The sequence below is a fragment of the Capsella rubella genome, unplaced genomic scaffold, assembly GCF_000375325.1.
Source record: "Capsella rubella cultivar Monte Gargano unplaced genomic scaffold, Caprub1_0 scaffold_6, whole genome shotgun sequence".
NCBI classification, from domain to species: domain Eukaryota; kingdom Viridiplantae; phylum Streptophyta; class Magnoliopsida; order Brassicales; family Brassicaceae; genus Capsella; species Capsella rubella.
Genome location: NW_006238918.1, coordinates 4,856,017 through 4,869,793, shown reverse-complemented (window position 1 = coordinate 4,869,793; position 13,777 = coordinate 4,856,017). Strand labels below are relative to the sequence as shown.

General features: G+C 36.1%; 3 protein-coding genes across 3 annotated transcripts; all 3 read left to right on the top strand.

Moving 5' to 3' along the window:
• Positions 1–817: 817 nt before the first annotated feature.
• LOC17881567 (alpha-mannosidase 2) lies at positions 818–6,208 on the top strand. Its single transcript, XM_006286870.2, has 4 exons — positions 818–1,713; positions 2,169–2,318; positions 2,441–2,473; positions 3,042–6,208. The coding sequence occupies exons 1-4, from the start codon at positions 1,147–1,149 to the stop codon at positions 5,805–5,807; spliced, it is 3,516 nt and encodes a 1,171-aa protein (XP_006286932.1). The 5' UTR covers positions 818–1,146; the 3' UTR covers positions 5,808–6,208.
• A 3,181-nt stretch (positions 6,209–9,389) lies between these two features.
• LOC17882390 (protein NRT1/ PTR FAMILY 5.8) lies at positions 9,390–12,175 on the top strand. The gene is made up of 3 exons (XM_006287353.2): positions 9,390–9,935; positions 10,597–11,126; positions 11,229–12,175. The coding sequence occupies exons 1-3, from the start codon at positions 9,663–9,665 to the stop codon at positions 12,085–12,087; spliced, it is 1,662 nt and encodes a 553-aa protein (XP_006287415.1). The 5' UTR covers positions 9,390–9,662; the 3' UTR covers positions 12,088–12,175.
• Positions 12,176–12,349: 174 nt separating this feature from the next.
• Positions 12,350–13,501, top strand: LOC111830249 (putative F-box protein At5g15660). Its single transcript, XM_023781958.1, has one exon. The coding sequence runs from the start codon at positions 12,350–12,352 to the stop codon at positions 13,499–13,501; it is 1,152 nt and encodes a 383-aa protein (XP_023637726.1).
• Positions 13,502–13,777: the final 276 nt, after the last annotated feature.

Genomic DNA, 13,777 nt, shown 5'->3' with positions numbered 1-13,777 from the left:
GTTTTAGATGAAGCACATTTATTGTTAATTTACAAAAAAAAAATTGTATAAAAAAGTAGAGACCCTAAAAAGTATTGTACAACTTTCTAGTTTTTCTTTGGGGGTTTTTAGAAATTTTTTAATTTCTTTCGATTAAATAATTTCGCACGCAATATGTGGATGTTACATTTAGTTTGATTTTAAGTTAGTATATGTTTATACCTAATTTCTAATAAGATATACCTTTTTTTATTAGATAACTAGAGTTTTAGATAAAACAAATTTATTTTTATTTTTCAAAAATATCATACATAAAAATATTGTATAATTTTACAGTTTATTCTTATTTTTTACTTTTTCGGTTAAGTAGTTTCGCACGCAAAATACAAATATTGATTTATCTTTTTATTAAATAATTTCGCGGACGATATACATATGCTACATTTAATTTGATTTTTACTATTTGTGAAAGTATAGTATATGTATAATTTTTATGGCTAAAATGTTGGTTTTATATGGTCTTTATATATATGTATATTGTAAATATGTCAAAGTTTCTTCTTCAAAGTCAAGATTTTCTTTTTTATCATTCGTGGTCTAGTATTTCATTTTCATGTGCTCTTAGAAGCACATTTATTGTATTTTATTTTAAAACGATATTATGTAATCTTAAATACATGTCTATGTCATATGAACAAAAAGGAAATATACATTTTGTATTAAAAAAATGCATATTAAGAATTAGCAGAAATATTCATACTTTTGCGTCATTGTCACTTTCATCGTCATTAATAAATAAAGTGTTTAAATTTCAGTGATGATCTGCATTAAGTGATATGCATTACTACATACAGTAATAAAAAAAAGAAAGTGGTACAAAATTTCTGATCACGAAAAAAAAGAAGAGCGAAATTAACCTTACGAGTAAAAGACAAAAAACACCATGACCAATAACTCGAATTTACAAAAGACCAAACACAATTTAGTAGAAAAGTCCATCGAATCTAAAAAGAAGACGGACCATCCGCTTTACACATATATATGATGAACTCAGACCCAAACAAGCCAAAAAGACCGACCACTTAGAAACGACGTAGTTTCATTCGTTAGATAGGAAAAAGAAAAAGGAAAAGCCTTTGGACATTCCGAGGAGGAGAGAACAAGATCATGCCGTTCTCCTCCTACATCGGCAACACCCGCCGTAGCTCCACCGGCGGAGGATGGGGTCACTCACTCCTCCCTACAGCCTTATCGAAGTCGAAACTAGCCATGAATCGAAAGCCACGAAAACGAACAGTCCTAATGAATTTCTTATTCGCAAACTTCTTCGTCATCGCACTCGTGGTCTCGCTCCTCTTCTTCTTCCTCACACTCTTCCACTTCGGCGTACCTGGACCGATCTCCTCACGGTTCCTTCCCACCAGATCCAGTCGGATCGTGAAGCTACGGAAGAATATCTCTCGACGACCCTTGAACGATTCCAATTCCGCCGCCGTCGTTGATATCACTACTAAAGATCTATACGATAGGATTGAGTTCCTTGATGAAGATGGTGGTCCTTGGAAACAAGGTTGGAGGGTTACGTATAAAGGCGATGAGTGGGACAAAGAGAAGCTCAAAATCTTTGTTGTGCCTCACTCTCACAACGACCCTGGTTGGAAATTGACTGTGGAGGAGTATTATCAGAGACAATCCAGGCATATTCTTGACACCATTGTTGAGACTTTATCTAAGGTATGCCCAAAGTTTTTTGCTTTTTGTTTCCTTATTAAGTTTTATTCTCTCCCATCAACACCACGATTATCCCGTGATCAATCTTTGTGTGCCTAAAATTTCTCATGACGTCATTAAACTCTTAACCAACTTCTTTGCTGCATTCTGTTTCTGTATTTTCGTGTTGAAACAGAGTTTTAAGCTTGGTCCAAAGCTTGAATTTTTAAGCCCATTCTTTTAAAAACTGTAGTGTCTGGAGCTAAAGCTAGAATTTTTTTAGTTGTGGCTTTTGAAAGTGGAGGATACTTTTAAGTATTGCAGCCAGATATTCATAGTTTTTGTAATAGTAGGATATGAGTGTTTTATTGATCTTGTTCTTGGTTTGAATTGGATTTGTCTTTCACTCTTGCATATATTTTTTCCCCATTTAGCTAGAATCTGATTTGAGTGGGGTTTGTTTTGAATCTGTTCAATAGGATTCCAGAAGAAAGTTTATATGGGAGGAGATGTCATATCTGGAGAGATGGTGGAGAGATGCTTCACCCAATAAACAGGAAGCTTTGACTAACTTGGTCAAGAATGGGCAGCTAGAGATCGTTGGAGGTGGCTGGGTAATGAATGATGAGGTATGTTTCTGACTTGTTTGGTTTTAAAAAGAAGGAATGGTTGTTTAGTTCCATGCCATTCCTATGCTGATTGTCTTGATCAATATGTATGTTACTGAGTTTCTTCTTAATGTTACCTGCAGGCTAATTCACATTATTTTGCCATAATTGAACAGGTATGTACAGCATCATGTGACTTTCCAGTTTTATGCATTTAATTGTCTGCTCATGTTTGTTTTTAAAAAAATATAACACTTAATGAAACAGAGATGATGATTGACGACTGAAACAAAGATGATTACTGTTTTCTGCACTTATTTGTCTGCTCATGTTTGTTTTTAAAAGTATAACACTTGATGAATCAGAGATGATGATTGACGACTGAAACAAACATGATTACTGCATTTTCACTTAATGTTAATCCATTTAGTGTGTATTTATTATGTAACATATGGTTGGTTATAGTTTGTCATTACCTAATGCTTCCTTTGAGCTGGAAACCCTCTCTTTTTTGGTTATGCCTATAAGAACGTGTGATGTTAGAATGTCAATTGGCTAGAGATAATGCTAGTTAATCAGCCGCTTGTTGCATTGTGTTCCTATCATGTGTTTTTTTCTTTTCCTTTTTGGGTAAAGCATCTTGCAGGAGTTAGGATTCCAGGTTTTCCAAGTGTAAACCATATTTTATTCTTTTACTGGCTGTGCTCTTTGTATCTAATTTTGTCTTGACCACTTCTTCTGCAGATCGCAGAGGGTAATATGTGGCTGAATGACACAATTGGGGTTATTCCTAAGAATTCTTGGGCCATAGATCCATTTGGCTATTCATCAACCATGGCTTATCTCCTCCGCCGTATGGGTTTTGAAAACATGCTTATTCAGAGGACTCATTACGAGCTTAAGAAAGACCTTGCACTGCATAAGAATCTGGAATATATTTGGCGTCAGAGTTGGGATGCTATGGAAACAACTGATATTTTTGTTCATATGATGCCTTTTTATTCATACGATATCCCACACACCTGTGGGCCAGAGCCTGCAGTTTGCTGTCAGTTTGATTTTGCTCGGATGCGGGGATTTAAGTATGAACTTTGTCCATGGGGAAAGCACCCAGTGGAGACCACACAAGAAAATGTGCAGGAGAGGGCATTAAAGCTTCTGGATCAATACAGGAAAAAATCATCCCTGTATCGAACAAATACCCTTCTGATACCTCTTGGAGATGATTTTAGGTACATCAGTATTGATGAAGCCGAAGCTCAGTTTCGTAACTACCAAATGTTGTTTGATTACATCAACTCTAATCCTAGTCTAAATGCAGAGGCAAAGTTTGGTACTTTAGAGGATTATTTCAGAACAGTCCGAGAAGAAGCTGACAGAGTTAACTATTCTCTTCCTGGTGAGGTTGGCTCTGGTCAGGTTGTTGGTTTCCCTTCTCTGTCAGGTGACTTCTTTACATATGCAGATAGGCAACAAGACTATTGGAGTGGTTATTATGTTTCAAGGCCTTTCTTCAAAGCTGTTGATCGTGTGCTTGAGCATACTCTTCGTGGAGCTGAGATCATGATGTCATTTCTTTTAGGTTATTGCCATCGAATTCAGTGTGAGAAATTTCCAACTAGCTTTGCGTATAAGTTAACTGCTGCCAGAAGAAATCTAGCTCTTTTCCAGCACCATGATGGGGTAACTGGAACTGCTAAGGATTATGTGGTACAAGATTATGGCACCCGGATGCATACTTCATTGCAAGACCTTCAGATCTTTATGTCTAAGGCAATAGAAGTTCTTCTTGGGATCCGCCATGAGAAAGAAAAATCTGATCAATCCCCGTCATTTTTTGAGGCAGAGCAAGTGAGATCAAAGTATGATGCTCGGCCGGTTCACAAGCCAATTGCTGCACGGGAAGGAAATTCACACACAGTTATACTCTTCAATCCATCGGAACAGACGAGGGAGGAGGTAGTGACTGTCGTTGTTAACCGCGCTGAAATCTCGGTACTGGACTCAAACTGGACTTGTGTCCCTAGCCAAATTTCTCCTGAAGTGCAGCATGACAATACCAAACTATTCACCGGCAGACATCGCCTTTACTGGAAAGCTTCCATCCCAGCTCTTGGTCTGAGAACATATTACATTGCTAATGGGAATGTAGAATGTGAGAAAGCTACACTGTCTAAACTTAAATACGCTTCTGAGTTTGACCCATTTCCTTGTCCTCCTCCATATTCCTGCTCCAAACTGGACAGCGACGTTACTGAGATCCGAAATGAACATCAGACTCTTGTGTTCGATGTGAAAAACGGATTACTGCGGAAGATAATCCATAGAAATGGATCAGAGACTGTCGTGGGAGAAGAGATAGGTATGTACTCCAGTCCAGAAAGTGGAGCTTACTTGTTCAAACCAAATGGCGAAGCTCAGCCAATTGTTCAACCAGGTGGACATATAGTCACCTCTGAAGGTCTGCTGGTTCAAGAAGTCTTCTCTTACCCTAAAACCAGATGGGAGAAATCACCCCTCTCGCACAAGACTCGTCTTTACACTGGAGGTAATACGCTTCAGGATCTAGTGGTCGAGATAGAATATCATGCTGAGCTTCTAGGTAAGGATTTCGATGACAATGAATTGATTGTCCGGTACAAGACTGATGTTGACAACAAGAAGGTCTTCTATTCAGATCTCAATGGTTTCCAGATGAGTAGGAGAGAAACTTATGATAAGATTCCTCTTCAAGGAAACTACTACCCAATGCCATCTCTCGCATTTATCCAAGGATCCAATGGACAGAGATTCTCTGTGCACTCTCGCCAATCTCTTGGTGTTGCAAGCCTCAAAGATGGTTGGTTGGAAATAATGCTGGACAGACGGTTGGTCCGTGATGACGGACGTGGTCTCGGACAAGGTGTTATGGATAACCGTGCAATGACTGTGGTTTTTCATCTTCTTGCTGAATCCAACATTTCTCAGTCAGACCATTCTTCCAACCCTAACCCGAGGAACCCTTCACTTCTCTCTCACCTCGTAGGTGCTCACTTGAACTATCCCATAAACACATTCATTGCCAAGAAACCGCAAGACATATCTGTGCGTGGTCCGCAATATGGTTCCTTTGCACCTCTAGCCAAACCATTACCGTGTGACCTCCACATAGTGAATTTCAAGGTTCCGCGTCCATCCAAATACTCTCAGCAAGTGGAAGAAGACAAGCCGAGGTTTGCTCTTATCCTCAACAGACGAGCTTGGGACTCTGCTTATTGCCATAAAGGAAGAAGAGAAAACTGCACAAGCGTGGCTAATGAACCGGTGAACTTCTCAGACATGTTCAAAGATCTTGCAGCTACAAACGTAAAACCAACTTCTTTGAATCTCTTGCAAGAAGACATGGAGATTCTAGGGTACGACGATCAAGAGCCGCCTCGAGATGGTTCATCATCGCAGAAGGAAGGACGAGTCTCGATCTCTCCCATGGAAATAAGAGCTTACAAGCTTGAGCTACGACCTCACAAGTGAAGAAAAGACACACCATACAACTGATCGTTGACTATTTAATTGGCTGGTAAGGCCTCACAAGATGGTTGACTAAGAAGAGGCTGAGCTCAGAGATGGGCTTCTTGTTTAAAGCTTTGCCGGGAACGTGAACTGTCAAAAAGAGAGAGAGAGTAGAAGAAGCTGGAGCCTCTGTGTGTCCATGTAAAACTACTGTAAGACATTAGCTCTATTTTTTGTTTTTATGTTTTCTGTTTTCAGACAAAGTGATATATATACTCTTAATTAGTGTTACCATTTTTGTTTGACTGGGATTAATATATGTTGTGTGTATATTATATAAACCATATTATACACATTTGAGACAGTAATAATGTATTTATCCTATTATGAACATATTGTTGAAACAAAAATCAGACGAGAAAGCTCTCTCTCTCTCTCTCTCTCTCTCACTCAGATGTCTCTTGTATTCTCTTGACTTCAAATTCCGTTATGATTTATGAAGCTTAATCTTATGTCTTAAGTACGTTTTTATACAACAAAGAGTCAAAGACGAAAGAAAAGGCCAAAGAGCTTTTGAACTGAATTATATATAGATATGATATTTGCGCATGAAACCTACAGTGTCTGTGTGCATACTCGATGTACGTAAGCTACGAGTTTAGTATTTATATAGTCCACAAAAATAAAACTAAAAGTATTATAACTTTCTTTGTGTATAAAAGGAAACAAAAAGAAGAAAGGTTATTATAACTAATAACTCATGGTCATATGTGAATTATAGTAAAGAAGACAAATCATAGCCATTAATTAGTCTCAGTTCACGTGCTCTACCACTCATATTTTTTTTTAAATCAATGCATCTTTGATTTAAATCCAAAACTATTTCTTTAAAAAATATCTATGATAATAATGTAGCAGACAACAAACAGAAAAAGAAAACAAAAAAAACTATACATTTCTTTTGTTAAAGAGTCCAAAACTATACATATATATACGGACCAAAGCGTGTGTCATCGGCGTGCCCGTCACCTGCATATAAACTCTCTATCACTAATAATCTTGATTAGTTTGTAAAATCGTCATTTAAGTTTTATTGTATCCAAAATTAGGCGTGAAAAGTTCATGGCCACTCTTTTTCTTCTTAAAGCAAAAAAAAAGTAGCAATAAGATAGAATATTAATGGATCAAATGGAATCGTTACAATAGTTAACTGACTAATTCCTAACTTCTTTTATACAATAAGATGATATATTTAGTACCATTGATAGGAAAAACACTTTAGATTAAAATTATATACATATGTGGATTAAGATATCCAGGCATAAATTTGTATACATTACGTTTGAAGTAGAAACAAAAATACAATAGGGCTGCCTATATATGGCCACCTGTAGAATATGGTTTCAACTAGGATTCACCTCTACTTTCACACTCTATCCAATTCTACCTAAACAAATTTTTTCTTCCCAATTCCACCTAAACTACATAATTTCTACATAATTGACCAAAATCAATTAATTTTGAGTTCTTAGAAATGTCTGTGAATTCGAAAATCGAAATTGTGACGTTTTTGTTCTTAGAATTTACCCAAATCGATTTTAAAGGTTTTGATTCGGATTTTGGTTTTACTAACTAGAATTTGGGTCAAAAAAATATCAATTAAGCTGTTAAAATGGGATTTTGTGTATCTTAATTCGCGTTACAATACACGATTAACTGAACCCGAATGAATATTTTTTGACCCGAATTCTAGTCAATAAAACTCAAATCCGAATCAAAACTTCTAAAATCGATTTGGAGAAATTTCCAAAAACACAAAAGTCCCAATTTCAATTTTTAGGATTCGCATAAATTTCTAACAACACAAATCAATTGATTTTGGTTAATTATGTAGAATTTTATAGTTTAGGTGGAATTGGGAAGAAAACAATTTGTTCAAGTGGAATTGAGTAGAGTGTTAAAGTAGAGGTGGATCCTAATTGAAACCATATACTACATGTGGCCAGATATAGGCAGCCAAAATACAATATGCATGTTTAATTAAATCAGTGTTATTGTTGTTTCAAAAGATGAATGCTTTTGTCAAACAAAAAAGATATCTAATATGTGAGATAAGTTGACCGTGCGAGACCACACATAATGGTTTCATTATAGTTTGTTTGTTTTGGTTATCAAAAAAGATTACTTCATAACCACAAAAACCATAATTAAACTACAAAACTCGATATAACTTTGGTGCTACAACATTACATATTATCATCAAAGTAACCAAGACACAACAAAACCACCACACATACAATCCTTGAGCCTTTTAGAAAACGAGTCACCAAACTTCTCTTTTTCCTTGAGTCTTCAAAAATATATGAATATTCAGGATATCATCAAGATTTGATGCTTCAAATCAAAGAACATATTCTAGAGCCATAATGCTGTTAAATATTAATACTGTAAACTATATATTCGAGAAATTCTATTATCACAATTAATACTTGTATATTCTTATATTGTATATATATACTAAGTGTTAAATTGACTATGTTACCTTAAGGTCTTTGATCGATTCATGGTGGTGGTATATAGTGTTTCACCATGTGGATGGGGAGGCCATGTTAATGATGATGTTATGTAACAAAGACAAAGAAAAATAAAAGAAAGTGTTACGCACGTAAGCTGACAATTTTAAGTTGGTGCAAGTCGATATATTGCCACTCACTGCACCTTTCTCCAAAGCCAAAATCTAAAGTGAACTTTAATATTTGTACCTATATATCTTCTCTCTTTTTTTTTTGTCTTTTTTTTTTTCTTATTTGTGTTACACTAACATTAAAAAACATTAATTCTCGTTCTATATTTTAATTAAGTCAGAAAGACTCCTAGAAACATGAATTTTTAAAATCCTCAAAGAAACACAGTTTGTTATTTGTGTTTACATCTTTTGCTAATGATTTTGTAGTGACGTGAGTTTTTTGGATGACATGAACACTTCTTGTATGGAAGATCATTTCCCTAATGTTGAAAAAAAGAAATTTCTAACGAGAACTTGTTAGTCTCCCATGCATGAATATTTGATTCCTAACGTAACACATATATAACGAATGATGTGATTTTTGATTTTCCAACATCTAGACAATTCTGAGTATTATTAGTATTTTCTAAAAGAAGATCAAGGAATACATTAGATGGAAAATCAAAATGCTATATATGGACCAAAATTAAATATTGCCAATAGTATTCTATTATTTTTCACGTAACTATATATATACAAACTCCTTTTATATTTTGCAATAATATGCTTGTCCCAATCTCTTTTCAAGGTAAAGGAGTACAAGACAAATCCCTAAAAAGAGAGAAACAAAGTATCTGTTATTAGTTTCTACATGCATGGTATCTTTTTTTTTAATATTGAATATATCTCATCAACAAATAAAGTATAGATAAAAAGTAGTTGAGGATTTAATATTTAACAAACAAGATTTATATAGAAGAAACGTAAATAGAACGAGTTCTAAGATGCACTCTGTTTTTAAAAGGGTCGCTTGTTGCTTGTGGAAAAAACGAAAAAAGGAAATGTAGTTTGTTATCTAGGAACTTAAGTTTTTTATTTCTTTTAGAAATATAATTCTATTTAGATCAAGTATTTTTATAAAAGTATTCATCATTTGTATACGTAGAGAGGCGTGTGCAGCCACCCAAATATGTATACATTAATAGAACTTATCAAATAAAAACCAGATTTTGGGGGTCTAAAAGCTTTATAAATATAGTTCCTCACACAAAGCATAACCTTACTTTCTTCTTCTTTCTCTCTCTTTTTCTCTCTCGACACGCGCAACACACACACACACACAAACACAAGCTTATTATATACTCTCTTTGATGGCTGGAGGAGAGAAAAGAAAAGGGCTTAGCAAATCTTGTGTCCTTCTCATAGTGATTGCTGGGATAGAGAGGTATGCATTCAAAGGAGTTGCATCAAACTTGGTGACATATCTAACTGATGTGGTGAAGATGAGCAATTCGAGAGCAGCCACGACTGTTAACACTTGGAGTGGCTTCACTTTCATGTTGCCTCTCTTCTCTGCTCCTTTCGCTGATTCTTGTTGGGACAGATTCTTCACCATCCTCGCTTCTTCTTGTGTCTACTTTTTGGTAATAATTAATCTCTATACCAAGTTTCGAACGAGTCTTTCTGACTCATATCCTAGAATTAGAGTTGAAATTTTATTCTCTCGAATTTATTTGTTTATGTTGTGCTAATTGATCATGTGACGGCCTCTTCTTTGTGCACTTTCATGAGGTCTATTTGCTTGAAAAATGGAACCTTTAGGACATAATCAAAACGTTTCTTGAGGTGGTTCGGTACTAAGCATGTGAACATTTCGATGGATTTTCCCAATAAAAATAAATCTTTCTCACCGACTGTTTTCTAAACTTCCCTTTTAGAGTATGAGACGTTATTGGAATTGGTCACATATTGCTGGTATAGTTTGGTTCCATAATGTAATAATGGGGATCTTATCAGAAATAGCTAATCCTAGTGGATAATCAACTATGATAATGGAACTCGAATCATTCCTCACTAAAAATCTTTAATCATATATTCCCCATTAGTAAATCTTACTCTGTTGCATTGTTAGGAGTAATAAAATAAATCCATTTACTGTAACCTCTTTTCTTTCAAGAAAAAAAGTGTATTTGATTGTATTTAATATTGTCATATAAAGATCTAGAGAATATTATTTTAAATTCATGTATTTGTTAGTTATGCAAGTTACTAATGTTTTAGCATTTTGTTGGGTATTAAAAACAGGGCCTAGTAGGACTGACATTTACGGCATATGCTAGGTCACGGTCCACTAGTAAAACCATTTCTCTCTACTTCCTCTACACTTCACTTAGCCTCGTCGCTCTTGGCCTTGGCGTCTTAAATCCATCTCTTCAAGCCTTTGGTGCTGACCAGCTCGACCACGACCTTGACCACGACCAAGACCACGAGCCGTCACCCTCAGAGGACAAAGAAGTCAAATCGAACCGCAAGACTCAGTTTTTCCAATGGTGGTACTTTGGTGTCTGCGCCGGTAGTCTTCTAGGAGTCACCGTCATGGCTTATATCCAAGACACGTTTGGTTGGGTTCTCGGTTTTGCAATCCCAACCGCTTCCATGCTGTTGTTGATCTTCTTGTTCTTGTGTGGCTGCGGGGTTTATGTCTATGCTGATCCAAGTCAAGACCTCAAAGCCAAACCGTTTCAAAGAATTTTAGACACTGTCAGAGAAAAAGTGTGGGGAAAAAATAAAATCACTCTTGTAAACAACCACGATTTGAATGCCATGGAGCTCGAGTAAGTCATCACATATTTATATTACATTCAATAATGTGCACAATACTATTTTTGTTAGATGAACACCACTAAATTTATTGCTATTGTTTTCTATATATATAGGCTGCAAGATCAGAAGCCTCTATGTAACTGTAGTAACACCGAAGCTCACACTACTACCAAGAGCTCACATGATGAAAAAAGCTGCAAACCCGGTTTCTCAGGCCTTGGAATCGCCAAGCTATTGCTTCGGCTTTTACCTATATGGACGATGCTTCTAATGTTTGCAGTCATATTCCAACAACCCGCGACCTTTTTCACAAAGCAAGGTATGACTATGAAGAGAAACATAGGACCAAACTTCAAAATCCCACCGGCAACACTACAAAGCACAATCACTTTATCCATAATTCTTCTTATGCCCTTTTACGACAAAATCTTGATACCGATAGCCAAAAAACTGACGAAGAACGAAAAGGGCATCTCGGTTATGGAGAGAATGGGGATTGGGATGTTCCTATCCATCATTGCCATTGTTATCGCTGCCTTAGTCGAGAGAAAAAGACTCAAAATAAGCAAAATGATGAAGATTTCGCCGGATTTGGATCCCTTGAACATATTGTGGCTTTTACCTCAATACATTCTATTGGGAATATCAGACATTTTCACAGTTGTTGGAATGCAAGAGTTCTTCTACAGCGAGGTCCCCGTTAGCATGAGGACAATGGGATTTGCTTTGTACACAAGCGTTTTTGGAGTGGGGAGCTTTGTGAGTGCTGCATTGATTTCGGTCATCGAGAGTTACACGAGCTCAGAAGGTGGAAAACACAACTGGTTCGCAGATGATATGTCGGAAGCTCGACTTGATAACTATTATTGGCTTTTGGCTTTCACTAGTGCTATTAGCTTCTTGATGTATCTCGTTATTTGCAAGCATTTTAAGAGTAGAAGTGATGATGATCAATGTGATGAACACTGTTAACAAACTAAAAGAAACAGCTCTTTCTCAAAACTAGTTTACGATCATAATAAATAACCATTATAATAAAAAGAAAAAAGCAGTTGTTTTAGGTACAAGAGTGCTGTGTGCTCTGTTTTATTACTCTGTTTTATGCTTTAGAAAAAAAAAAAGCCTATTTATTTAATATTTAATATATTTAGGGTTTAAGACGAGAGTGAACAAAAAATTAGGGTTTCATAAACAAAGAGCTGCGAGGGGAAGGCATAGCAGAAGAAGGACAAAGATGGAGAAGAATCAGCGTGAAAATAAAGTGATGAAAACCTCTGACTCAATTCCTCATGACTTGCTGTTCGAGATACTATTGAGATTGCCTGTGAAGTCCGTGACAAGATTCATCAGCGTATCAAATCTATTTGCAAGTATCATCCGCAGTCAAGGTTTCATGAAATCGTTCTCGTTACGATCTTCGAAGCAGAAACAATGTCTTCTTTTAGCTTACGATGGAGTAGATGAAGAGAAAGTAGACAAGAATTGGTTCTTCATCTCCTCATCAGAGAAATCATCATCACCAGTTATGCTATCTCGTATGGCTTGCCTTCACGCACCTGAACTTAGTCGTTACACTCCACCTAGAGTTAGTTGCGTCCATGGTTTGTTAAGTTTTGTCTACGGTGAAGAACAAATCATAATTAATCCAAGCAATGGTAAATACATAACCCTACGCTCAGTCAAATCCAGAAGAAAAGTTCTCAAAAGGTTCTTTGGATACGATCCTGTTGATGGCCAACATAAAGTATTGTGCTTGACCGAACCAATGTTTGGTAGCGGTACGCGAGTTGCAGCTAGTGGTCAATGTCAAGTGCTTACACTGGAGTCATCTCTTAAAAACTTGTGGAGACAAATAAAGTGTAGCATTCCTCACCGGCCTCAATCTGAAGGTCTTTGTACCAATGGGGTTTTGTATTATTATGCTCACATGGGTAAAGAATTTATGGAACCAAGCTTAGTGAGATTCGACGTGAGATCTGAAACTTTTGAATTTCTCACTAAATTACCTGTGGAGATTCAAAACAGTCTTAAATCTTCAAACTTGATCAGCTACAAAGGGAACGTAGCCTCAGCCACTTCAAGGTCGCACTATTCATATGATCTGTGGCTTTTGGAGGATTTCAAGAAACAGCAATGGATCAAGGTAAATTTATCTGCTAGTCCTAATACAACCAAACGGTATAGTCCTATAGACCTTAGAGGCATTGCTCACACGGGTGAGGTTATATATGCATCACTTTACCTGGATAATTTTTATTTAATCATTCACGACCGTGACACGAATGTTTTTAAAGTTGTTGACATTATTGTAAACTCATATAAGTCTGTAGGATTTGCTGGGGTAGTTTGTTTTATAGATTTTGTAGAGAGTGTTATGTTTTCATAAAATTCATAATTTTCCTCTCTTCTTCTTTTGATAGTTCTTTAGGGTTTTTGTGGGGTTTTTCTTTCGACTATATTACATACACACCCAAGTTATATCTTTTCAATGTTTTTGTTTGAATTTCATCATACACTACTACTCTTACAAGAACTTATCGTTACACTTTTATTTTTATTTCGCTTTAATTTGTCACTCTCACAATGACATATCAACAAAATTCTGCTTTTGTTTTTCTTTTTTTTTTTACTTTTGCTTTCTTGCAATAATGTCTTTTTTTTT